At 36.3% G+C, this 26,106-nt stretch overlaps 1 protein-coding gene across 2 annotated transcripts in view; it reads left to right on the forward strand.

Moving 5' to 3' along the window:
* Nucleotides 1-26,106, forward strand: part of ascc3.L (activating signal cointegrator 1 complex subunit 3 L homeolog) — a 327,995-nt gene that overhangs the window by 118,820 nt on the left and 183,069 nt on the right. For both annotated transcript variants that reach the window (XM_041563009.1, XM_018263366.2), the window contains exons 12-13: nucleotides 12,133-12,309; nucleotides 18,965-19,036. In XM_041563009.1, coding sequence (XP_041418943.1) covers nucleotides 12,133-12,309; nucleotides 18,965-19,036 — 249 coding nt within the window. The remainder of the gene's footprint in view (nucleotides 1-12,132; nucleotides 12,310-18,964; nucleotides 19,037-26,106) is intronic.

Below are 26,106 nucleotides of genomic sequence, written 5' to 3' on the forward strand. Positions count from 1 at the left end.
GACTTGATCACACCTGACAGCTAATTGGCTTGTGTATGGACAAAATCTTTGTCCCCCAGCAGATATCAGTTTTCAAACTCATGGTGGACTATTACCACTTGGATCATAGATACCTCTGAACATTGGACTGGGGTCAAAGATAAGAATGCCAAATAGTAGAAAAATATCCTTGTTTGGCAACCTCACTTTGCAATATTTAGAAACAAAAATGTTGTGTTACTGCAAAAGCAAATAAAATAAAGGGCATTCACTTGACTCATGCTGATAATACATTCTCATTAGCTGAAACTAGGTCATCATGTTAAACATATTGAATATTTTAGCATGCCCAGAGTGGCTCACCAAAAGCCTAGAGTAAAAAACAAAATATGTTTATATTTCTCTAGACAAATAGTCTGTACATTACTTATGAACTGTGTGAAAAAGCAGATTTATTCACTAGAATGTCTGGGAATTCTGCCACTTGCCTCTCTAAAGAAATATCAGCAAGCACAGTAAGAACTCCGCATGGAGTGGAATTTTGGTGTTAAATATTTTCACCACACAATTTTAAAAAAGTGTTTAATTTGAGATCTTTCAGCTTGAAATCTGAACTGGGGAAGTCTCACAAGCCGCAAATGAGAGTAATATAGTTTAAAAACATTCTAATCTACAGGATAATTATAATTTTTGCTTATGCGGCTTCAGGAATGGCTTTACTAGTCACAGAGAAAAATGCTTTTTGGCAATCAAGTGTGTTGCCCATACGGAGTATACTTTCCGATATTAGAGACTGGAAAATTGGTCTATTTGCAGATTGCATTCTGTTTTTCAGGCAGCATCATCTAAACATCACTAAGTATCTGAATATTCTATTTCAGGTTCAGAAAAATATATAAATCATGCTCAGCAGCATATGGGAGGGTCATGCTTCCCCCACTCCACATGACAGAATGGACTTACTGTGTGCTACTTAATTAAATCATATCAGAGCATCATAACCTGGCATTAATGCTAGGCTGGGGTGGATCCTCTGCACAATCCCAGTGACTGATATGATTGATATAAATGTATCCAGTATCACTTCAAACTTGCTAATCAGTTTTTGTTTTAATAATCATAGGTGTTGCTGCTTTGCCTTACTGACCTATTTCTTATGGACCTTAATCTTAAAAGAAATTACTCTGTCTTAACCTCTGATTCTCCTTAAATCACACCTGGCTTATTCCCACTTTACTAATAAAAATATGCACAGACATGGAACTATTCCAAACATACAAATATAGAGCATTGCTAAGTATAGAAGGCTAAAAGCAGGTTTCAGTTTAAAGGAACAGTTCAGTGTAAAACTGGGTAAATAGGCTGTGCAAAATAAAATTGTTTCTATTATAGTTAGTTAGCCAGCCAAAAATGTAATCTATAAAGGCTGGAGTTAGCAGATGTCAAACATAATAGCCAGAACACTACTTCCTGCTTTTCAGCTCTTTAACTCTTGTTAGTTAGCGACTTTAAGGGGTAACATGGGACACAACTGTTCAGTGAGTTTGCAATTGATCCTCAACATACAGGTCAGATTCAAAAGCAAACAGCTATGACTCGTGGCCCCCCTCTAGTCACTGATTGGTTATTGCCTGGAAACCAAGAGCTGCAAAGTAGGAAGTAGTGTTCTGGCTATTATGTTACACATCCAGTCACTCCAGCCTTTATAGATTACATAAAGAAAACATTTTTTATTTTCCACAGCCTATCTATTAAGCCATTTTTTATTTTTTTACTGAAAAATTACTTTAAGAACATAAAGACACAAACCTTGTTGATTGGTTGCTGTGGGTGCTAGAAACATTGTTACCCCTAACAATATACTGTATATGATGTTAAATGCAACACTTATAATGGATATTCAGTTAAAAGCCTAGGCTATATTTAGGCAGCATGCTTTTTGAGAGGTTCTAAAGGTAGTCATTTGAAAGTGGATAGGATACTGCTTTGGATCTCTGCTTAAAGACAGTTGTCATTCCTGCAGCATGATAGTTGTCCATCTATTTCAAAATTGCTATTGCTGCTCTTATCCCGCACAGAGAAACTATGAATTGTATATTGTCGACCTTTGCCAACATATATTAGAATGACTTTTATTGTGTTTTTCAAAATAATTCTAAAAGTTGACATCAGTAGTACAAGCACCAATAAAACTGCCACTTGTGTAAATGTGAGGTTTATGAGATGTGCTGTGTCATTTAGGATTGATGATTGATGTCAGTAGAATGATAAGCTAAGGTTAAAGAGGGAAAAAAATCTCTTAAACTTTCTATTTTCACAGTCACCTTTGGTAAATTTATCAGTGGTAATACCAAGAATTGAACATTTTTGTCTTCGAATAGGGACTGTATTTTTTTCTGTGGCTATAAATGATGCACCAAATAAAATGTACTGAGAGCTCTGGCTCTGTCTGTCACCTATGATCCACAGTATTCCAATTACTTTCTACAGTTTTTTCTGTAAATCTGCGGATAAACAAGAATGATAGATATTCCCCACCTAATGTTATGGAATAAAAGGCATTTGAAAAATACACTGGTTTACAACAAATCAGGTTGCTTAAATAACTTAACAGTTGCACACACAGACTTAACTGAACACCTTCTTTTATAGAACTATTAATTTTGTTCTTAATAATAAAGTAATATAACTACTTTCATGGGAAAAAATGGCCCATGATTTTTTGAATACAACCCCCAGTTCACAAGGGTATAATCATTCAAAATCAAAAAAAGTTATACCAAAACTCCCTATTCTATTAAAAAAAATATAGTCTTTATTAAAAAAAAATCATGTTAAAAAGATAGGTATACAGACCACATGGTATTCGGCCTTACTTGTTTCATACCCCGTGGTACTTAATCATAGGCAATGAATATAACTACTTTAGCTAAGTATGCGCCAGGTGTTTGTTTTCAAACACAGATGAGTAAATGCTACCTACTGATTGGTTACTAGACCTAGTTATTGCAACATGTGCATGCAAATCCAATTCTTATACCCTTGAATTTTATTCACTTTGTAATTAACTTATTATGGTATTGTAATAACACTTTTCATTACCACACTACCCACGTGGCATTACCTGTACACAGACTTTTTTTTGAAGCTGTTGACATCTTTTGCAATGTTAACATTTTTTGGAAACAAGGTTCAATGTAGACAAATGTAAAGTAATAACTTTTAAGCCTAGTTGCAAAGCAATCTAGTTGTAAATTTAGCTGTCAGGGTTCCGAGTTAAGGGTTGGCAGCAATGGCTCCTTGTTAGTGGGGGTATCTAAAGGGTCATGAAACATTGGGACATCTCTGTGGTTTGCTTTTATTTATGATATCCCTATCAGCAGAAAACTGCACCGGCCCAGGGTTCTTCCAGCAATCCTCTTCTTCCGCTTCATCTCTCTTTGCCAACACGTAGGCAAAGCATGCACAGTCAAAGGAGAATTCAACCATAAATTTTAAAAAACCCTACCCTACATAGACCCTCCTCCCCCAGCCTAGCTGCTTCCCCGGGGCAAATGCTCTTAAGTCTATACTTACCCCTCGTTGCAGATTCTGTCCAGCGGAGTTCACGGCAGCCATCTTCCGGCACTTTGGTAATATTTGGAATGATAACGGCGTATAGGCATGCTTCGTATAGTTTCGTCGCATGCGCAGTTGTCGCAAAATGGAAACTGCGCATGCGCCGATACGCCACTTCCCGAAGATTACTGAAGAGAAGAAGATGGCTGTCGTGAACTCTGCTGGATAGATTCTGCACCGAGGGGTAAGTAAAGACTTAGGCGCATTTGGCCGGGTAGCAGCTAAGCTGGGGGGGGGCAGATGCATACTTGTGAAGGAAGAAGAACACAGAAGACGATTACTCCATGGTACTCACTGGGCCAGTGCAGTTTTCTGCTGATAAGAGCACCACCCAGGGTATCAGGTCAGTGAATACAATCAAGGGGTGTGCCAAACTTTTGGCACCCCCCCCAGTGATTTCTCCTTTCCTTCTCCTTTAATGTATTATGTGTAATCTTTGGGACCTCCATGTATATAGACAACTGTTAATTAAGCATTTTAGCTGTGTAAAAAAAAAAAAACTAAAAACAATATTTATCCTAAATTCTTAATGCTTTACATTTCGCCTCTAAAAATACCTACTGTAAGAGTAACTCTTGGTATATGGGAAAAAAAAGTAAGCAGTACCATATCTGAAGGGCCAAATCAACTCAAGCTGCATACATTTGCATGTTAAAATCTTGTCTTATAATTTATTCTGTTTTAACTAACAAGCTATTACAGTTTCTGAAATGACCTTACATAGGTGCCTGTCAGTAAAGCTGTGTTAATGAAAAAGGGAGAATTATGATTTACTTAGCTGCATTTTATACTGCAGATCAGCATGTATAAACTTGAGTTTATATAGATCTGCTGAATTTGTTTTATTACCGCATTATATATTCACTTCAACAAAAACATTGGTGGTACTGCTTGCAATGGACTTTGGCAAGTCTGGACTGGTATAAAATATATTCCCTGCTGCAAGCGAAACAACCTGATTTTGTGTTATTTGTAAAAACAGGTTCTTTATAAATATGCAAGTGGGTTAGCGCTGAATATTGCATTATTTTTACATTTAGGCGTAAAATGAACTTCGTGGCTTTTCGCATAGGCTGCCTTTGTTTAAATAGATTTCAGAAAGAATTTTCAATTTGCTTCAGAGATGGAAAAAATCCTCCCCCTCCAATTGTTCTTCCTCCAAGTGAGCAATTGGATCAGTCCTTGTGCCACTGTATTTCCTCCTCAATTGAAAAGGCATCCATGTCAGTCTTGTATGACTGTCCAGTAATATATACTCTTCTAGACAGCAGAGAGACAGTATTGCTAATCAGTATTATGCACATATACATCTGTCACTGTTTCAGGCTGCCACCACAGGTAAGTTTTTATGTAGTTAGAACCATGTTGTTTATTAGGAGGTCAATTTCCAAGGGACTCGTGCATTAAAAACAAAATAGACAAACCTCCCCTCAAATTCTATTCATACTAATGATGCACAGGACATTTAAAAAGTTTCTTATTCCTTTGGATTAATATTCCTTCCTATAACTTGTATCTTTTTTAATCATCATTAGCATACACAATTTTAGCCGTAATCATCATTCTTCAAAATGGTTAAAAGCGTTAACACTCTTGATCAGTGATTCTCAAGTATGCCTTAAAAAGAGGCTGTCATTACATTTTATGTTAAACTGTTTCATTTAGACAGTGCCTTTGGCAACGTCTAGCACCTTAAATAACCTCTTTGCTTTTTCCTCTTCTCCCTTTTTCACGTTTTACACCATTGCTTGATTGAAGCAATATATAACTGTATGCAGATAGATACCTACATAGATAAATGAGTGTGCAATAGTGACAGACATCAAAAATGTTGAGAAAAAGGGTTATTCCTTCACTTTCGTTCACAGTTCAGCAGCATATAATCTTGTTAGATACATTTGACAAGCCGCGAATGCACAAAATAAACTTTTGCTCATCTAAGCACTTACTTATACAAATGGTCCCTTACCTCAGTATACAACGCACTCCTAACAGGCACAGAACACCAAATCACAAGTAACCTCTTTACTCACACTCTTTACACCCTCCCTTGACATTAAACAGTCCTCGGCTCACCCTTATGGTTATCTTTTACTGCATAAAGTGCCTTCTGCTTCTTTCTGCTGACTGCCAGCACTACGCAAAGCAACTTCATATCCTCTCAGTGCCAGGCTAGAGCACCAAGCTGTGTCAATACCTTTTTTTTTCTTTTAAATGGACCCATTAAATCAGACTTCTGTCTGAACTGCAACTCTTACCATATTCCACTTATACAGTCATATGGAAAAAGTTTGGGAACCCCTCTTAATTCTTTGGAGTTTTGTTTGTCATTGGCTGATCGTTCAAAGTAGCAACTTCCTTTTTAATATATATAACATGCCTTATGGAAACAGTAGTATTTCAGCAGTGACATAAAGTGTATTGGATTAACAGAAAATATGCAATATGCATCATAACATTAGACAGGTGCATACATTTCGGCACCCCAACAGAGATAGTACATCAATACTTAGCTGAGTCTCCTTTTGCAAATGTAACAGCCTCTAGAAACCTCCTATAGCCTTGATGAGTGTCTGGATTCTGGATGACGATATTTTTGACCATTGGTCCATACAAAATCTCTCCAGTTCAGTTAAATTTGATGGCTGCCGAGCATGGACAGCCTGCTTCAAATCATCCCATAGATTTTGGATGCTATTCAAGACAGGGGGCTGTATACTTCTCCCTCTGCATAAATGCCTTTGTAGATTTCGAAGTGTGTTTAGGGTCATTGTCTTGTTGGAATATCCAACCCCTGTGTAACTTCAACTTTGTGACTGATGCTTGAACATTATCCTGAAGAATTTGTTGATATTGGGTTGAATTCATCCGACCCTCGACTTTAATAAGGGCCCCAGTCCCTGAACTAACCACACAGCCCCACAGCATGATGGAACCTCCACCAAATTTGACAGTAGGGAGCAGGTGTTTTTCTTGGAATGCGGTGTTCTTCTTCCGTCATGCAAAGCGTTTTTTGTTATGACCAGTTAACTAAATTTTTGTCTCATGAGTCCAAAGCACTTTGTTCCAAAATTAATGTTGCTTGTCTAAATGAGCTTTACCATACAATAAGCGACTGTTTGTAAGGGCTTCTTTCATCCTGCCATACAGATGTTCTTTGTGCAAATTGCGCTGAACTGTAGAACGATGTACAGATACACCATCTGCAGCAAGATGTTCTTGCAGGTCTTTGGAGGTGGTCTTTGGGTTGTCTGTAACCATTATCACAATCCTTTGCATATGCCGCTCCTGTATTTTTCTTGGCCTACCAGACCTGGGTTTTACAGGAAATGTGCCTGTGGCTTTCCATTTCCTGATTACATCCCTTACAGTTGAAACTGACAGTTTAAACCTCTGAGATAGCTTTTTGTAGCCTTCCCCTAAACCATGATACTGAACAATCTTTGTTTTCAGATCTTTTGAGAGTTGCTTTGAGGATCCCATTCTGACACTCTTCAGAGGAGAGTCAAACAGAAGCACAACTTGCAATTGGCCACCTTACTGTAAATAACTTTTCTCATGATTGGACACACCTGCCTATGAGGTTCAAGGCTCAATGAGCTAATCCAACCAATTTGGTGTTGACAGTAATCCGTATTGAGCAGTTACATGCATTCAAATTACAAGGGTACTCACATTTTTGCACAGCCAGGTTTTTTTTTGCAAGTGATTTAATTTCATACAACTGAATACTGCTTCACTAAAAATCTTTGTTCAGAAAACACCCCAGTACTCAGATGTTCCTGGAAAATGAAAGACATACGGTTATCTTTTTTGTTGAAAGTGGAGTAAATTATTATGCAGGCTGAGAGGGGTTTCCAAATGTTTTCATATGACTGTAACCTATATTGATATATTTTTTCCTTTTGAGAGACTTTTGTCAGCATGTTTTTATCACCCTTACTGATCATGATAGAGCTTTCAAGCTGCTGTGCCACCTGCAGGCCAAAATTAAGAATAGCCTGTTACAGCCTAGTATTATTCTAGTTGTATTAAAAGTAGCTTATCTTGCCATAGCTGCATTTTTCTTCCATGAATCCTTTTTTAAATAAAGGAATTGTGCCTGCAGGGATGATTGTCTTGGCAGAGGATTCTTAGAAATGATAAATAACAGTGTATCCCCCACCAGTTTTGGTTCCCTGCATGTAATTCATCAGGTATATATAGCTTTATATAGTTTTTTTCTTTCCCAAGGTACACAAATTGCAAATGGATGCAATAAATAAGCATGTTTGGCTAGTTTTCTTTCTGTTATATAGATGAGTTAAACGATTTTTTCGTCTTAATTATTTTTTATGCCTTTTACTTGCGATATGATAGGTAAATATAAGACATCATATGGATTGTAATATAATCCTGCAGTAGAATTTACTTCCCAGTAAAGGGAAAATTTGATTTTTTTTCCAATAAATTTCAACAGCTTTGGTCTGTGCTTACTCAGTGATTTAAAAGTAAAAGCTTTACAATGCTCTTTCTGATTTATCATTTTTTTGTTGGGTTAAGATAGAATAGTCCTTAGCAAATGCTCTCACCTGATTTACAAAAAAGGAAAAAACTGAAGTATTTACAAAGAATTTTGGAGTGACAAATTGGTCTATGAAAATGCCACTACTGCGTAGCTGTATATAAACTTTGGAGAAGTAGGAAGGAAAGCAAACTCAGTCTTTTTCGGACTGCAAGCTCTATAGGACAGGGACCTCCTTCCTACTCTGCATATTACCACATAGCACTTAATCTCTGTGTCCATGTGTATATGAGCTCTGTGTAGTGTGTATATTATTGTCTGACTTGTTTTCCCTGTGTTTACTTTTTTATATTGTACTTTTATTTATATTGCACTTTTATGCATTATTCAGCACTGCTGTGCCTTAACAGCGCTTTACAAATAGTTATCCATAGATACAAACAAAAATTTACCAGAATGTACCAGGCATTGTTACTGTATATTGTACACAATGAATAGTGTCAATCAAAAAATGGTGAATAAATCAATAGTAACAAAGTATTATTTATGGTACACCAGTTTTTGGAATCACCCAAACTCCCAGGATTAACCTGTATTTCGATATCATTTTAAGATTTGTGTTTTATTAAAGAACCTTTAAATTAACTGTTAGTAGTTTTCAACTACTCTTCATTATTTATTTTCTATAGTTTTTAAATTATTTGCTGCCGTCTTCTGATGCTTTCCATTTTTTCAAATGGGGGTCATTGACCCCATCTAAAAACAAAAGCTCTGTAAAGCTATAAATGAATCATTATTGGTACTTTGTATTGCTCATCTTTCTATTCAGGCCCTCTCTTATAAATCAATACATGGTTGCTAAGTAATTCGGACCCCAGCAACCAGTTTGCTGAAATTGCAAACTGGAGAGCTGCTGAATAAAAAGCTAAATAACTCAAAAACCACAAATAAAAAAAGAAAACAAATTGCAAAATTGTCTCAGTATATCACTCTACATCAAACTTAATTAATTTAGAGGTGAACAACCCCCTAAATCTAAACATTGCATTTTAATTCTTGTTTACAGGGTGGCCCCGAAAGATTTCTTCCTTTTCATATCACCCTCATAGTGTAAAGTGATTAAAATATATACCTTCTGAGGATAAACACACAATCAAATAGTACAATAAAGAAGTTTAAAGTTAAATGCCTACTTAATCCAGGGCTATATTTACCATATAGGTACCCGAGAACCCACGCCTAGGGTAACAGCCTTAGGGGGGCAGCCTTGAGGTGCTTGCCACTGGCTATTTATGGCTAAATCTGGCTGCAAAACTAAGAGGGAGGGGATGGGTACCTTGATATTCAGCAATCACCTCATTCACAGTACAACATTAATGGCTGCACATATACTAATCACCAGAGAAAGAGATCAGGCAGAGATGATGTGGCACAATATACAGCAAAATGCCAGTTAGGGGTCCGGTGTTTAGTACAGGACTAGACCTAACTGACTGTTGCTTTATATTTTGCCCACATCATCTTTGGGACCCCTTTTTTTGAACCCCTGGTAGCAGTGAGAGTCTGATGCCCTCATAGAGAAGGGTAAAGCAATTAGCAGCTACATCTGACATAAGAAGAAATGGTACCATCATTTTCAATTCCTTTATTGCTCAAGGAACACAAAAATGTGTTCTCCCCAGAACATGTTCTTCTCATTTCCTTTTAATATAGTTGAGCTGCAAATAATGTTTGCCTTTAGTCGGTTCATAATTTAATATCCAGCAAGGGTATGTGACATGTTGGCTGAAATTAGAAATTATACTTGTGCCCACAGTCAGGGGTATCGGTAATCTTTTATGATCGCATCTTTGGTTTAAAGGCATGATCTGGCCACCTTAAATTATTCAACTTTCCTAAATTTTAAAAAATGTAAAAAAAAAAACACATTGAATATTATGGCACATATAGTTCACAATTTTCAGGTTTACTTTTTTTATGTTTTTATTGTATTAAAATATGTTGGGATGCACCGAATCCATGATTCGGCCTTTTTCATCAGGATTCGGATTTGGCAGAATCCTTCTGCCCGGCCGAACCAAATCCTAATTTGCATATGGAGCTGGGATGGAAATGGCATGACTTTTTGTCACAAAACAAGGAAGTAAAAAATGTTTCCCCCTGCCCCACCCCAAATTTGCATATGCAAATTCTGGTTCGGTATTTGGCTGAATCTTTAGCGAATGATTCGGGGCTTCGGCAAATCCAAAATAGTGGATTCAGTGCATCCCTACTTATATGTGTGTAGCCATGCAGGTCTGAAACCCTTTACTGCATTTGTTGCTATACAATATAGAGAACTGAGCTATAAAGGTCACTTAACTTCAGATTTTTTTTATACCAGTTCCAAAGAACTACTCCTGCAATACTTAAAATGAATATAATCAAAACTTGACGACTAATTACCTAAGCTGAAGTCAACACTTGTATGTGTACTTGACATTTCCTGTAGTAATGTAAATTATACTTCAAACGTATTCATTTCTTAATACAACCAAATTGAGCCCTTCGAGTGTGACATTATAATTACATCTAAAGATATAGTTTTAATCTGTTTTGATATGGCAGGGTGACTAACTTCATTAGGTTTTACAAATGTAGTTTGCATAATTTAATAAATATTTCCCAGTGTACAATACATTTTAAACTTGATATAATGTATCTTTATAGTGGATATCATGGGTGCACCTGGGGGGTCTTTTCACTTGCTCGCTTTCACTCATATCATTGCCTATACTCTACCTAGCGACTTTTTTGTTGTTGTTAATGTTGTGGTTCCATTATTATTATTGTTGTTGTTAATAATAATCATTTTTTTATTAGGTGTCCAGGTTATTTTTAGGTGCTGTATTATATATTTTACTGTTTGGGAAGCCACATATAGTAATTGACGGCACCAGTCAGCGATTTATTATCTTAAAATGCCTTTATTGGGACATAGGCTCTGACCCCAAACACCCGGCAAAGTGTTTGGGAAGCCAATCACACACATATTATCATGTATTTTTGTTTCAATAATGGAAAGTGGTGAGTTGCTAATTCCCATAGAAAAAAATGCTGCTATAATCTAAATTCTAAAGAGTGTAGGTTTAATTTAATAACCTTGTTTGCTCTCCAAATCTTACGTATATTTGTCAATGATTTTTAGGGTAGGTCATTTCATTACTTCGTTGATCCCTCCCTTCTTCATTAGATATAGTTGCTTTGACTCAATTGTATCACATCCTTCCCCTCATTTTACATTGATACATTCAAAAAACCTGGCATTTACTGGTAGAAAATATCTTTATATACATAGATGTTGATTATAACAGGTAAATGTTTCTGATTTTGCTAGCATGTATTTCTAAATACAGCTTCCAAACACTTTTTTCACTTCAGTCGTTTTCAGATTATTCCCCAATAATAAATACTTTTTTCATTTACTTTACATTATTTATTTTTTACTGTTTTTCCAAAATCAAAGATTCAATTTTAATGTCCCTGTCTCTGGTGTTTGAGTCTGGCAGCTCAGTAATTCAGTTGCAGATTCTGAGCTCTTACAATTTTGCAACATTTAGTTGATTAATTTCTTAGCAGCATCTCTGGAGTATTGGCAACTAATGTATCAAATCTAACAGCTGCCTGTAATAAAACCCAGGGATTCTGCTCAACAGGCACAAAGGTAAGAAATGTATCCACTAAATGTATCCATTTAGAACAGTTTACAGGGTCGGCGACTCCCCCTCCCTCCCAGAACTGCTTTAGAAGGTGAAAAATGACACTTTACCCTTTAATATTAGACAAACGATCACATATACAAAATGGAAAGTAATTAGAAAAAAAATGTTATTTCTGGTGATGTATCTGAAAACAACTAGTTTTTTGAAGGTGAACAACCCCTTTAAGCTAGTTGAACTAGAACAGAAACAGCACATTTAATCCTGCAGCAAAACTGGACAGTAAGTAAAACAAAGTAGTATTTCTCACTATTGCCTTTGTTTGATTTTAAGGTGGAATCAACACAGAGTATGATCAGGATTCTGGGTCTTTCTGCTACTCTTCCCAATTACCTAGATGTGGCTTCATTCCTGCATGTCAATCCTTACATTGGCCTTTTCTTTTTTGATGGACGCTTCCGGCCTGTTCCTCTTGGACAAACATTTATTGGAATAAAATCAACCAACAAGGCAAGTATGAATGTTGCTTAGATTTTGGAAACACAAATGGGTAATTCCGTTAAAAGCATTCTGTTTTATTGATTAATGTATGTTTCTAATGTGAGCATTTATGGCTAGCTTACCATATAAAATGTGCAAACTACTATTGGAAAAAAGAGAGCTGTCTTTAGTTGCATCAGTCCTTTTATTAAAGGAACAGTTCAGTGTGAAAATAAAAACTGGGTAAATAGGCTGTGCACAATAAAAAATCTTTCTAATATAATTATATTAGCCAAAAATGTAATGTATAAAGGCTGGAGTGGCTGGATGTGTAACATAATAGCCAAAACACTACTTCCTGCTTTTCAGCTCTATAACTCTGTTAGTCAGGGACTTGAAGGGGGGCCACATGGTACATATCTGTTCAGTGCGTTTGCAGTTGATCCTCAGTGTGCAGTTCAGATTCAAAAGTAACAGATATGACCCATGTGGCCCCCCTCAAGACACTGATTGGTTACTGCCTGGTAACCTGGGTAACCAGTCAGTGTAAACCAAGAGAGCTGAAAAGCAGGAAGTAGTGTTCTGGCTATTATGTTAGACATCGTCACTCCAGCCTTTATACATTACATTTTTGCCTAACTTACTATATTAGAAACATTTTTTATTTTGCGCAGCCTATCTATTTACCCAGTTTTTAATTTTACACTGAACAATTCCTTTAATATACCAGGGAATGTAAACTTGATATCGCTCTTTTTGTTTTTCTGGGTAATATTATATAGCATGGAATTGTTCTATGGTATTTTCATTGAAACTCAGTTGACTTTATATGCAAATTAGTCATATTTTCCATTATAGAATATTATTATTATTCTCTAAGGAAAGCGTTATGGAGAATATTTGTATGGCTTACTGCCAAAATAGAGCTGAAATTTAATAAATGAGGCATCCATAGTATAAGTATAGTATATAGCAGAGATCCCCAACCTTTTGAAACCGCGAGCAACATTTAGAAGTAAAAGAGCAACACATGCATGTAAAATGTTCTTGGGCTGCCAAATAAGTGCTATGATTGGCCATTTAGTAGACCCAATGTGGATTGTCAACCTACATTAAGACCTACATCTGTTTGTCAGTGCACCTGGTTTTTATGCAGCCAAAACTTGCCTCCAAGCCTGGAATTCAAAAATAAGCACCAGCTTTGAGGCCACTGGAAGCAACATCCCAGGGGTTGGAGAGCAACATGTTGCTCATGAGCTACTGGTTGGGCATCACTGGTATATAGTAGAGTACGGCAAAAGTAGAAAGTGAGAATAAGAGGCTTAGGGCAATGGCACACAAAACTTTTGTACCCTCCATTAAATCTTGACTGGCAGAACATCTAGAAATGCCTTGCCATTGTCCACAATGAAATTTGCCGAAGATAAGCAGATGGCCACTATATTTATTGCACAATTACAGAAAAATAATGTGCCTGTGGTGAATTACATTGTTGGCAAAAGCAAGGAATTCAGACAGTTAACGCAAGTGTCATTTTTATTGGGGAGACGTTAAAAAAATATAAAATGTTGTTAGTATAATTTTTTCATTATTATATTGAGGTACCATCTTTTGCAGCTATAACAGTAGTACTCGTTTGGGGTAAGTAGCTACCAGTTTTGCAGTCTGTTGAAAAGAGTATTTTGTCTCGGCTTACTTAAACTCTTGCACTGAGATTTTCCTGCTAAAAGGTTTTGCCCAAGCTTCAGCTTTTTAGCAGACTAAATGACAGTGTGCTATCTTTTATCAGAAGTAGATATTCTTAACAGGATATATCATCTGCTGCAATTCTGGCAGTTCTTTGCCCCATCTCCCCGTGCGCCCTTTTTTGGCTTAGCTGACCAATCACCCGTTCAATTTAAAGGAGAATTTTCGGAATTTTTTTTTTATATAAGATTCCTCATACTGAAGTAAGAAACGTTCTAAATTCAACCAATTAAAATTTCTGCAAATTTCAAATAACGGATTTCAGTACAAACAAAATCTAACAAAATTACTGTCTTTTGCAGAGAGAGATATGAGAGAAATTATTTCTGGTGATTTTAATAGAGTGAGCTCTATTACATCTTTTAGGCAAAAGGAGCCCCCCCCTATAAGATTTATTGGATCATTCACCTGACACCCAACTCCTGAATGAAGACAGAATAAGGAGAAACAGATACTGAGAGAGGAATAGTGAAGATAAACTTGATTATTTCAGAAACAGTACAGATTTTTAATTGATTGTATTTAGAAAGTTTCTTATTTCGGTATGTTGAAGCTAATATTACATTTTCGTTTTCTCGATAGTTCCCCGTTAAAAGAGAAGAAAACCCTGTACAACCCCCATCCCACCTAGATCCCCCAAGGCTAACTGCCCCCCCCCCCCGTGGAAATGCCCCATACTTTATACTTACCCCTCGTTGCAGATTCTGGCAGCGGACTTCACAGCATCTATCTTCGAGGTCCTTGGTAAGCTGACTGGGAGTTCAGTATACCAGCACACACGCAGTTGGAGCAATTTGCCAGTTTTCCGACAACTGTGTATGCGCCGAAATTGACGGATATTGATGAACTCCTAGTCAGCTTACCGAGGACCCAGAAGCTGCATGCTGTGAAGTCCGCTGCCAGAATCTGCGACTGGGGTAAGTATAAAGTATGGGGCATTTCCCGGGGGGTGGGTAGTTAGCCTGGGGGGAGGAGGGAGGGGGGTCTACCTGGGGTGGGGGCTACTGGATTTTTTCTACAGGGTTCCCTTCTCCTTTAAGAAGAAGAGAGCAACGCTTTGCAAGGCAAATACTTTTCTTTGTGAAAATGTGTTAGAAAATATGGCAACAGGAGGCATTGTGTATTACCAGTAAAAGGCTGGCTTACTGCTGAGGCATGGTGGCCCAGTGATCAGTAATTCTGCCTTGTAGTAATGGGGTTCATTTGCATTATCTGCAATGAGTTTACATGTTTTTCCTATATCCAAACATTCCAGATTTCACCCCAGCTGAAAGGACATACAGGCAGGTTAATTGGCTCCAGGTCAAATTGACACTTCTTTTGTATTAATGTAATAGGGACATTAGATTGAAAGCTACACTTGAGCAGTGACTCGTGAGAATGATGAACAACCTCTGTAAAGTTCTAAGTAAACATGTTAGCTCTATATAGCTAAAGGAAAAAATCTATGGAAATCTATGAACAAGGGTGAAAAAAGTGTTCATGTGTATACCAGGCAGGTATAGGGTATGTAGGCTTTTGCTAAATTGAATATGCAGTGTTGTCCTAGGCACTTTTGCAATTGACTTACATTTTTTTAAATGCAATTTAAAAGCCCTCTTTTTCTCTGCCATGATCTGCAGAAATTCAAACATCACAAACCAGTGGTTAATTCTCTAGAAGCCTGTTGTATAGGTTGCCGTGTTGGTTTTCAGAACAGATGGAACAGTGCCCCAAACCAAGTACTGTATTTTGTAAATTGTGTAAGGCTTTTACATAATTAAATATTCAGAAAGTGCTCTCCTCAGCAGCTTTGAATTTACTTTAATTTTTTAAATAAAACTTGTATCCTATCGAGATCCAAGTTATTCTACCTGGGTTCTAACCTGATGCAGCGGCCTCTTAAATGAAAAGCTTTTAGTATACAGTGCTGGATGTGCTAGATGATGTTGTTGTTCCTGTCAATAGTTTCATAGGGCCATGGTACAGACGATGAAGTACATCACAGAAACGCTCTTATATATATAAATTAGTATTTTCATAAGGGTGTATATTTATGAGCACTCTTTACACATTACAGTGTACCATACATTAGCTTGGAGTTCATTGAAGAGGAATGACATATTCTGTACAGCAAATGTTTTGAGTGGGAAAATTAAAGATTGTTTGTTTGTTATAGTTTTTTCCCATCTTTCCTCCCCTTATAATAAAAACAGCGCAAAAGTATTTTAATATGTTCTTTCAAGAGCCATTTAACAGAACCATTCTAAATAATTGGATAACTGAACTAGTGTACTGTAACACAAAGAAAAAGGTAAGATAGAGAAATGAGATGGTTTGGAAACACAATTGCATCTGATTACATTCTTGTCTTATTTCCTTTCATCAAGTTTTTCTGTGCCTGACACATACATATTGCAAGTCTCATTAGCCTTAATAGCATGCCACACAGTTTTGTAACTGCCTTTGCTTAGAACCAAAATAGTTGCATATTGTTTGTCTGTTTAGACTAATGTAAAAAAAACAGTGCTCGAGTATAATTAATCCTTTGTTCTTTGAGAAGGTTTAGCGGAATAAGTTGCACCTGGTGTTCTTGGTTAAAAGACCCTGTTCATCTGCATTGCAGAAAAGAAAGGTACCTGCCAACCGCAGGGAGCTCTGGTTTCAAGTTTATTCACAAAAGGATAGTTTGCCATATGGCACTTATTGCAATGTGCATATTTTAACCTTCATTAATTGTGTCAAGTATCTGCCTATAAAAACTGCCATTGCTACTCTTTAATTATCCTTACAGATTGTACTTTAGCTGTACATTTCAATTAAAATGAGCTTGATAAAGACATGGTTGTTCCTTAATTGTATCTGTGAAATTTGACCTTGCTTTAACAACCGAGTTTGACCATGAAGTTGAGTGTTGTCTGATATAATACCATTATTATTATTATTCATTGGAAATCTTTGATGTTTTGTTTTTTTTATTTTGCACATTGTATATTACAAATGTAATACTTGCTTAAGTAATTCTGAAGGATCAACAATATGTATAATTTAATGTAAACAAGTAGTACTTTTGCTTTTGAAATACATAATATTTTATAATTATTAGAAAACGTTCTAGCCAAAGCTGACCTCTCTGAAAACGTTAGTGACCATTTAGTCTACCAAACCAAATATGAAGTAGCATAATTCTAAATATTTTATTGTTGTGGGAACTTGGTTGGAATAAAAGCAATTATTGATGCTTATCTGTTAAACATGTTTTATCAGCAATACATGTTTTAGTTATTTGCAACATTATACTGTTAGAAATTGTTCTTGTTGAATAACTTGTAGTACAACATATTAATTATTATCAGAATTATATTATTTTGGTAACGTTAATTAGTTTAGTTGAAAATGCTTTTAGATACAATATTGTGCTTAAATTAATTTTTATTTGTTACATGTTACAGAATATGTGAAACTGGATTTGAGAGGGTTTAGATAAGACATATGCCTGAATTTAAAAGATATAAGTCCTGATGCCATCACACTGCTTTTGTTTTTCAGTTATGGGCTATGTTTTGCTCAATTATTAACATTAATAATGTTGGAATATGTTATGGGTCTGGCGTTAAAAACTTTAAAGGGGTCATTTCAGTCTCCTAAATCTGTGACTAATACTGTATGTGCCTCTGAATCCTGTTCATTTTTTTTACTCTGTTGATATGACCTGTGTATTATATAGTGTTTCTGAATGTTTGTGGGTATTAGAACTTGCCATATATTTGATTTATAAAGTTTGTGAGTGCTTTTATTTAGTAAACTACATACATTAAAGGAGAACTAAAGCTTAACTAAAGAAATAGGCAAGAAATGTACATTATATTTTAGGCTTCTGTACCAGCCCAAGGCAACCACATCCCTTTAGAAGTAAAGATCTGTGCCCCTAAAGATGCCCCAGGAGCTCCACATTTTCTTCTCTTTGGATTCACTGCACATGCTCTGTGCTGCTATATAATATAAATGTCACAATATAAGGCTGATTAGTATTTAATACAGATCATTTTTACATGGCAGCACAGAAACCAGTACAACTAGCATCATAATTTAATAATCAGCCTTGTAGCATCAGCTTATATCAGCTAATTTACTGCTTGATTTGCAACAACCCCTAAGCTTAGCTTCTCAACAGCTGCTCAGAGCCCACTGAGCATGTGAGTGTCACAGACACTTTCCAAGATGGTGACCCCCTGTGACAAGTTTGAAGTCTTGAATCATTGCTGCTATTGAGGAGCTGAAACTTTAGGCTGGTGCAATATGGCATTTTTAGCCATAATAATTATAAGAGTTTAGTTATCCTTTAACTCATTACATTAAATAGTGAGATTGAAAAAAAAACAAAAAAAAACACAAGACCATCAATTCAGCCTTTACAACATGTAACAAAACTGAAGGCCACTCTAAGAATATTTCCATCACATAGATCTAGCACTGACTGAAAGATTCTGAACAAATAATAGCTTTAAATGGTATTCTGATGGCTTCCTGTACTGATTTACTGAATTTACTATAATAAATAGGATTGGGCACCTATTGTTCTTTAGATACTGTGCAATGCTGATTATAATGGTGAAAATGTTAGGCTAATTTTAAAATATCTACATATTTTTCTTCCTGTTTTTAGTTGAAAGGTAAGCTAAAATATCAGCAGCTGTAAAAGAATTGTACAAGATCCTTGCCCAGGAAGATTATATTATAGTAATTCTGTAATCGATTATGTAAAGCTTATTTGAAAACTCTACCATGTTGGTATGGTCTTCTGTATTTCCTGAAGATGTCAAATTTGGAATAACATATCTGCTTTTTATATTCTGTCAGTCTTAATGTTTCACATAATTATGTTATTCTGACATGACCTCAACCTTATGTTTAATCGTGTATCTTTTAAACTAAATAACAAATCTCTTTTATTATGCAGACTCAACAACTCCATGACATGGAAGAGGTTTGTTATGAAAAAGTTTTGAAGGAAATTAAAGCTGGTAGACAGGTAAGTCTTGTTAGAGATTGATTTTAGTTATGAATGATGTTCTAAAGGAAATGAAAGATGGACAAGAGGGATGGCTCATTCAGCAATGATTTCAGTTTTTTAATTAAGCACAGTAGGAATGACCAAGACAACAAAATACAATGAAAACGTAATTAGACATTTTATTATGTTATAATTTTAAAATGTTTATACATTTTATAAATAGCTGGAATACTCAGATATATATTGCTGTGGCAGATCATTTCGTACCAGCTGACCCTGGTTTGTTGGGGAAAAAGAAATTAAACATGTAACCTTATTTGGTGGTGTTTGTAGCTGAAATTATGAGTGTTTGGAATGGTGCCTTGGATGCAGTTAAGGGCTTCCTGTCAATCCCTACAGTTATTTGGTTTCTTTACTTATGCATTATCTTTTGACCAACATCTTAAAGGGATACTGTTATGGGAAAAAATTTTTTTTAAAATGAATCAGTTAATAGTGCTGCTCCAGCAGAATTCTGCACTGAAATCCATTTCTCAAAAGAGCAAACAGATTTTTTTATATTCAATTTTGAAATCTGACATGGGGCTAAACATATTGTCAGTTTCCCAGCTTCCCCAAGTCATGTGACTTGTGCTCTGATAAACTTCAATCACTCTTTACTGCTGTACTGCAAGTTGGAGTGATATCACCCCCCCCAGCAGCTAAACAAAAGAACAATGGGAAGGTAACCAGATAGCAGCTCCCTAACACAAGATAACAGCTGCCTGTTAGATCTAAGAACAACACTCAATAGTAAAAACCCATGTCCCACTGAGACACATTCAGTTACATTGAGAAGGAAAAACAGCAGCCTGCCAGAAAGCATTTCTCTCCTAAAGTGCAGGCACAAGTCACATGACCAGGGGCAGCTGGGAAATTGACAAAATGTCTAGCCCCATGTCAGATTTCAAAATTGAATATAAAAAAATCTGTTTGCTCTTTTGAGAAATGGATTTCAGTGCAGAAGTCTGCTGGAGTAGCACTATTAACTGATGTGTTTTGAAAAAAATGTGTTTTCTGATGACAGGATCCCTTTAATAATGGCTTCTTAGCTTGTGTAACGTATTCTTTGTAAGAAACAGTGCAATCCAATTAAGTGATTAATCCCACATTAAACTTGTATAGTATGGTGGCTAGCAGTAAATATCTTGCTCACAGTTTAAAAATGAACAGAATGACCAATAACTGCTTGAAACAGAATATGGGGGACAAGGTCAGGATAATAAAACTCTGCTGTCACAGTTCCAGCAAAAAGACTTAATAAAATGGATTTCAAAAGTGCCAATTTAGCTTATGCATCCAGACAGTATTTCCTAGAAACAATCTGAATTGGTTTTATACAGGATACAACTACAGTTTGTTGGTATGTTCTTATATTCCCTAGATTTGTTTTGTTTAATTGATAAAGAGCCTTAAATATCTCTTTTTTTCTGTAACCCTTAAAAGAGAAGGAAAGGCTAAAACGAAGTAAGTTTTATCAGAAAGGTCTATATTTATATATACACCAGTAAACCCTCAAAGTAATGCTGCTCTGAGTTTCAAAAGAAACACCACATTACTTTCCTTCTATTGTGTACTCATGGGCTTCTGTATCAGACTTCCTGTTTTCAGCTTAAACCTTCAGGGTTAGGGCTTGAGCATGCTCAGTTCGCTCCTCTGCCCCTCCCTCCTCCCCTCCCTGCTGTAATCTGAGTTCAGAGCAATGAGTGAGCAGGGAGAGACTCAGGCAGGATGTAATATCACAGCAAGTTAATACGGCTGCTTCTATCCTAAAAAAACAGTGTTAATCTATTGGCAATAAAATGCCTCTGTAGCTTTCTTTCTCTTTTAAATTCTCTTTACTACTTTCTCTATTTTTTAATGTAACCCTTAAAATCTCTTTATTACTTGCCAGTGAAAATACTTTAGTAACCGTCACAAAAATACAACTGTTGGCTGGCATAAACTGGACCATGTTAGTTGAAAAAAAGTGCAGTAAAAAATAAAAGTATTATTTAGGGCAAAAAAATTGGATATCAAAAAATACAGCCTTATGCATTTCATGCCTTCATGGGGCTGGGCTTGTGTTTGGAAGAAGATGCTGTAGTACCCTGTAGTCTTTCATTTCTTATTTGGTTGCTAAAAGAATAAATTGTGTTTCTGTGTGTTTTTTTTAATATTATCATTTATCGAAAATGTTCTTTTCCAAAGTTAGAAGCCTTTCTATAAATGTGTAGCTAATGAACTGTGTGATACTAAAATATATTCTGGTAAGATAATTATACCCCTGCGATTTGGTTCATCTTAGTTTTTTGTTTATGTACTGCCTGGTGGCATTGACAGCGGTAACACTAATCCTGCTTTTTATATACTACGGGAATATTTGACATATAGTACATGTTAAAGTATGTAGAAGGTGTACATCAACATCTCTATAATCACTACTAAGAAACAGCATTCAGGCAAGTTAGAGACTTCTTTCCAGACCGCTGCAAATTATAGCTGAATTTACAGTAAATAATTGTTGTTAATGAACTGTTTTAATGTAACTGTTGCATTTCTAATATAATTCTCACCTATTAATATGACTTCAAATTTTGAAAGCGATATTTGAGTTTGTTTACTATGTAAGGATATACTAACATTTTTACTCTTACGTTTTAGTCACACATAGAGATGTACCTGTCTTGTTCTAAAAGATGTAACTGTATTTTACTACAGGTATAAGATTCATTATTAGTAAACCCATTATACAAAAATGTCTGAATTTACAGGAAGGACATCTCCCATAGACTCCATTTTACTCAAATAATTAAATTTTTTTATAATTATTTCCTTTTTCTCTGTAATAATAAGAGTACCTTGTACTTGATCCCAACGTAGATATAAATAACCTTTATTGGAGACAAAACAATCCTACTATATTTATTTAATTTCTAATTGATGTTTTAGTAGATTCTGCCATGGTTTTAATGGTGTAGTTTTTATTTCTAAATTACTGTTTACACTACATGAGTAATTCACTCAACCATATAAATTTTTATTCCTGAACCAACAAGTATATTTTTTTCAAGTTGCAATATTGTTATGTTGGCAACCATCTCAGGTCACTGTGCCTGATTCTGTGCTTGCAGAAAGGGTTAACACCTCACAATTTAACTGCTTTCAGATAAATATTGTTTCTTCTACTCAATGTAAGTGGAGGAGTAGCACTGGGACTTGGATTTTTACAATTGAGTGCTATTTTCATATCTACCTCTGAGCTTTTATCATGTGTCAGGGAGCTGTTATTTGATTCTTTTGTTAGGCTGCTGAAGGGAGAGGGAGGAGGCTGATATCACAACAACTTGCAGTGCAGCAGTAACAAGTGACTGAAGTTTATCAGAGCACAAATCACATAACTGGGGGCACCTGGGAAACGGTCTAGCCCCATGTCAGATTTCAAAATGAAAAATCTGTTTCCCTTTTTGAAAAATGGAATATAGTGTAGAATTCTGCTGGAGCAGCGCTAACTGAAAAAAAACCCCCAAGCTTTTCTGTGACAGTATGGTGATCCAAATTATGGAGACTCCAGGTTTTTAAGCATTCTGGATAACAGGTCCCATACCTGTGTATATATATATATGCCTGTGTAAGGGTGGTGGCACACGTGGCTACTTGGGGAGATTAGTCGCCCAGCAACTAATTGCCTCTTCTTCTGGCGACTAATCTCCCTGAAATGCTTTCCCACCAGCTAGAATGTGAATCGCTGGCGGGATGGCACTCGAATCGCTCAGTTTTTCTGAAGTCGCCCGAAGTTTTCTCATTGGGCAACTTTAGAAAAACTAAGCGACCAAGTGCCATCCCGCTGGTGATTTAGATACTAGCTGTCGGGAAGGCATTTCAGTGAAATTAAACAATACTAAGTGGCCCTTTGAAGTTCTATAGTCTGCTAGTCTGCTTTTCCCTGTGCAAAAAGTGTTGTGCACTGTTGTGTTGAAACTAGATAGGAACTGCAAACTGCTTTCTGAATAATTATCCTATTTACTATTGCATATCTACAGACAAACAATATATAGTATCTTAGAAATTCATAGGGAAGAGTCTTTGATGCCGCATATTTTACTATATATAATTTTTTAAAGTTACTGTCAGGCGAATGCATGTGTTCAATGAACTAGAAATAATGTGTTATTCTTGAGCCCGTTACAAAAGGTTAATGGCTGTAATGCTGGGCCAGTGATGTTTCTTGATCTTCTTGCTTTTATACAAGACTGGTAGAGAGTAATGGGTTGCTGTTAACTTTTGAACAGCTTCATTTAGTTCCATATACTTCAGTGCTCCTGATTGTAATTGAACAAAAAATATCAACACCATTGCTTGTTCCCTTGTGACCCTTGCAATGCATTTGGCCCTTAGATTCTGAGGCAGGTTCAGTAACATAAACCAGGAAGATACGTGCAGTAGATCTCCAAATGTTTGCTCTTGCAGCCTGCTAATGTCTCCCCTTTTAAATGTTAAACTGTATAGTACGTAGTCCTTTTTCACTAATAATGAAATGCTATGTGCAGTTTAATAAGACAATTTTTTTCTTCTTTTCATTGTAATTTCATTATTTGTTTGATTCATACTTGGTAATGTCTATATCCATCTATATAATTTTTCACCATCCAGCCTGTTTTAATACTTCAGAATCTTCAGGCAGTATGTATACAACTCTCACTCTTCTTATTGATTGTCTGTTTGAGGATGCCAATTCAATTGTGAGACCTATAGGGGATGGCAAGCTAATAGGGGAAAAAAGTACTGGTTTGTCTTTACATTTTTGATGGGTTAAAAATGAAAAGGCAATCCCAAAAGAAGTAATTGATCATAACCTTTTTTTGCTGAGGCAGTTGTACATTATAATTCCAAGTTTATAGCAGTATTAGAATACAGATTAAATCGTAAAAGTCAGTTTTTACTTGTCTGATGACAAATCAGATAGTTGGACAGTGATCTCAATTTATTACATTACCGTATATACCCGAGTATAACCCGAGTTTTTCAGCATCCAAAATGTGCTGAAAAAGTCTACCTCGGCTTATACTCGGGTCAGCAGTACCTGACCCGAGTAACTGAGATTGCAGTCACTTTTAATCATTCCTATACCAACAGTACACTTGGGGAGAGACTGCAATATCCCACAATGCCCTCTGTTGGTTATATGAAAGATTAACAGTGACTGCAATATCACACAGCGCCATCTGTTGTTATATGGAAGAATAACCGTGACTGCAATATCACACAGCGCCCTCTGTTGGTTATATGAAAGATTTACAGTCACTGCAATATCACACAGCGCCCTCTGTTGGTTATATGAAAGAATAACAGTGACTGCAATATCACACAGCACCCTCTGTTGGTTATATGAAAGAATAACAGTGCGCCCTCTGTTGGTTATATGAAAGATTAACAGTGACTGCAATATCACACAGCGCCATCTGTTGTTATATGGAAGAATAACCGTGACTGCAATATCACACAGCGCCCTCTGTTGGTTATATGAAAGATTTACAGTGACTGCAATATCACACAGCGCCCTCTGTTGGTTATATGAAAGAATAACAGTGACTGCAATATCACACAGCGCCCTCTGTTGGTTATACGAAAGATTAACAGTGATGGCAATATCACACAGCACCCTCTCTTGGTTATATGAAAGAATAACAGTGACTGCAATATCACACAGCACCCTCTGTTGGTTATATCAAAGAAATACAGTGCGCCCTCTGTTGGTTATAGGAAAGATTTACAGTGACTGCAATATCACACAGCGCCCTCTGTTGGTTATATGAAGGTTTAACAGTGACTGCAATATCACACAGCGCCCTCTGTTGGTTATACGAAAGATTAACAGTGATGGCAATATCAAACAGCACCCTCTGCACATGGTAGTGGGACAGTGGGACAATGCACACAGTAATCCGTTTGGCAATTCTCTGTCACCATCAACTTTGCAAAGAAGACCGGTTGATCTCTGGGGGGGTTGCTTTGGCAGAATGTGCGCTGCTGGGAGACAGGGCTGTAGTTGTGTCTAGGCTTATACTAGAGTCAATAAGTTTTCCCAGTTTTCGTAGGTAAAATTAGGTACCTCGGCTTATACTCGGGTCGGCTTATACTCGAGTATATACGGTACTTTATATATCTTTTCATATCTAATATTTATCACCCTCAAAGCTCTGAAATAAAGAATTCATTTATTTGTAGCTGTACCTTGTCATTGGGCTGCATTAGTAGCCTAAACCACATTAAAATTATCACTCTCTGAATAGCCCATCTTTTTTTTTTTTCTTTTTTTTCTTCAGTTTTTAGCTGTAGTGGCTCAGAATGCTCAGAATAAACACAGGGCTGCCAACATTATTATTCTGTATATTTTACAGTGCACTGCTTCCTATGATATCTGTTAAGACAAACTTACAGGTGTATAGTAGGACTTTAGTTACCACCAGAAAGTATTTAGACACCCACCACCATCTATAAGGAATAAATAACACATCTTAAATAAAGGGTAACCGCATAAATGCAAATATAGTGTTTTTCTTTTAAACTACCATATAACGCTTGGGCTGAATACAAATGATATGCTATAGAAGGGGGAATTTCTGGTGATTCTTTGTTATACAGTACTACAATAATTTTGTTATGCTGTTGTGCTCAGACACCACAATATTTGTAAGTTATACTGTGTTTGCCAACAATGAATGCAAACCAGCCCATAAGTAAAATCTTTAAAGCATTATCAAACCAGTGCTCTGAATCATGCAATATCCTTACTGCAGAAGTAGGGCTAACTAAGCCAGCTCTATTAGTGCATAGGGTATGGTGTAAAAAAATGTACCTTTTTTTTCTTTTACTGTTATTTTATGATTTTGATAACATCGACCCTGAGTTAAAACTCACTGTACTGAGCACATATTGGCAGTAGGGCTAAAGGGAATACAAAAAAGTAAGATCCACAAAGAAAGGGGAGGGTACTTGCTTTAGTTAGGGTTGTTGAGGACCTAACTGCATTTGACTGAAGTACTTGGGAAATCGGTCAGCAATTCTGT

This window comes from Xenopus laevis, chromosome 5L (genome assembly GCF_017654675.1).
Source record: "Xenopus laevis strain J_2021 chromosome 5L, Xenopus_laevis_v10.1, whole genome shotgun sequence".
Classification (NCBI taxonomy): Eukaryota; Metazoa; Chordata; class Amphibia; order Anura; family Pipidae; genus Xenopus; species Xenopus laevis.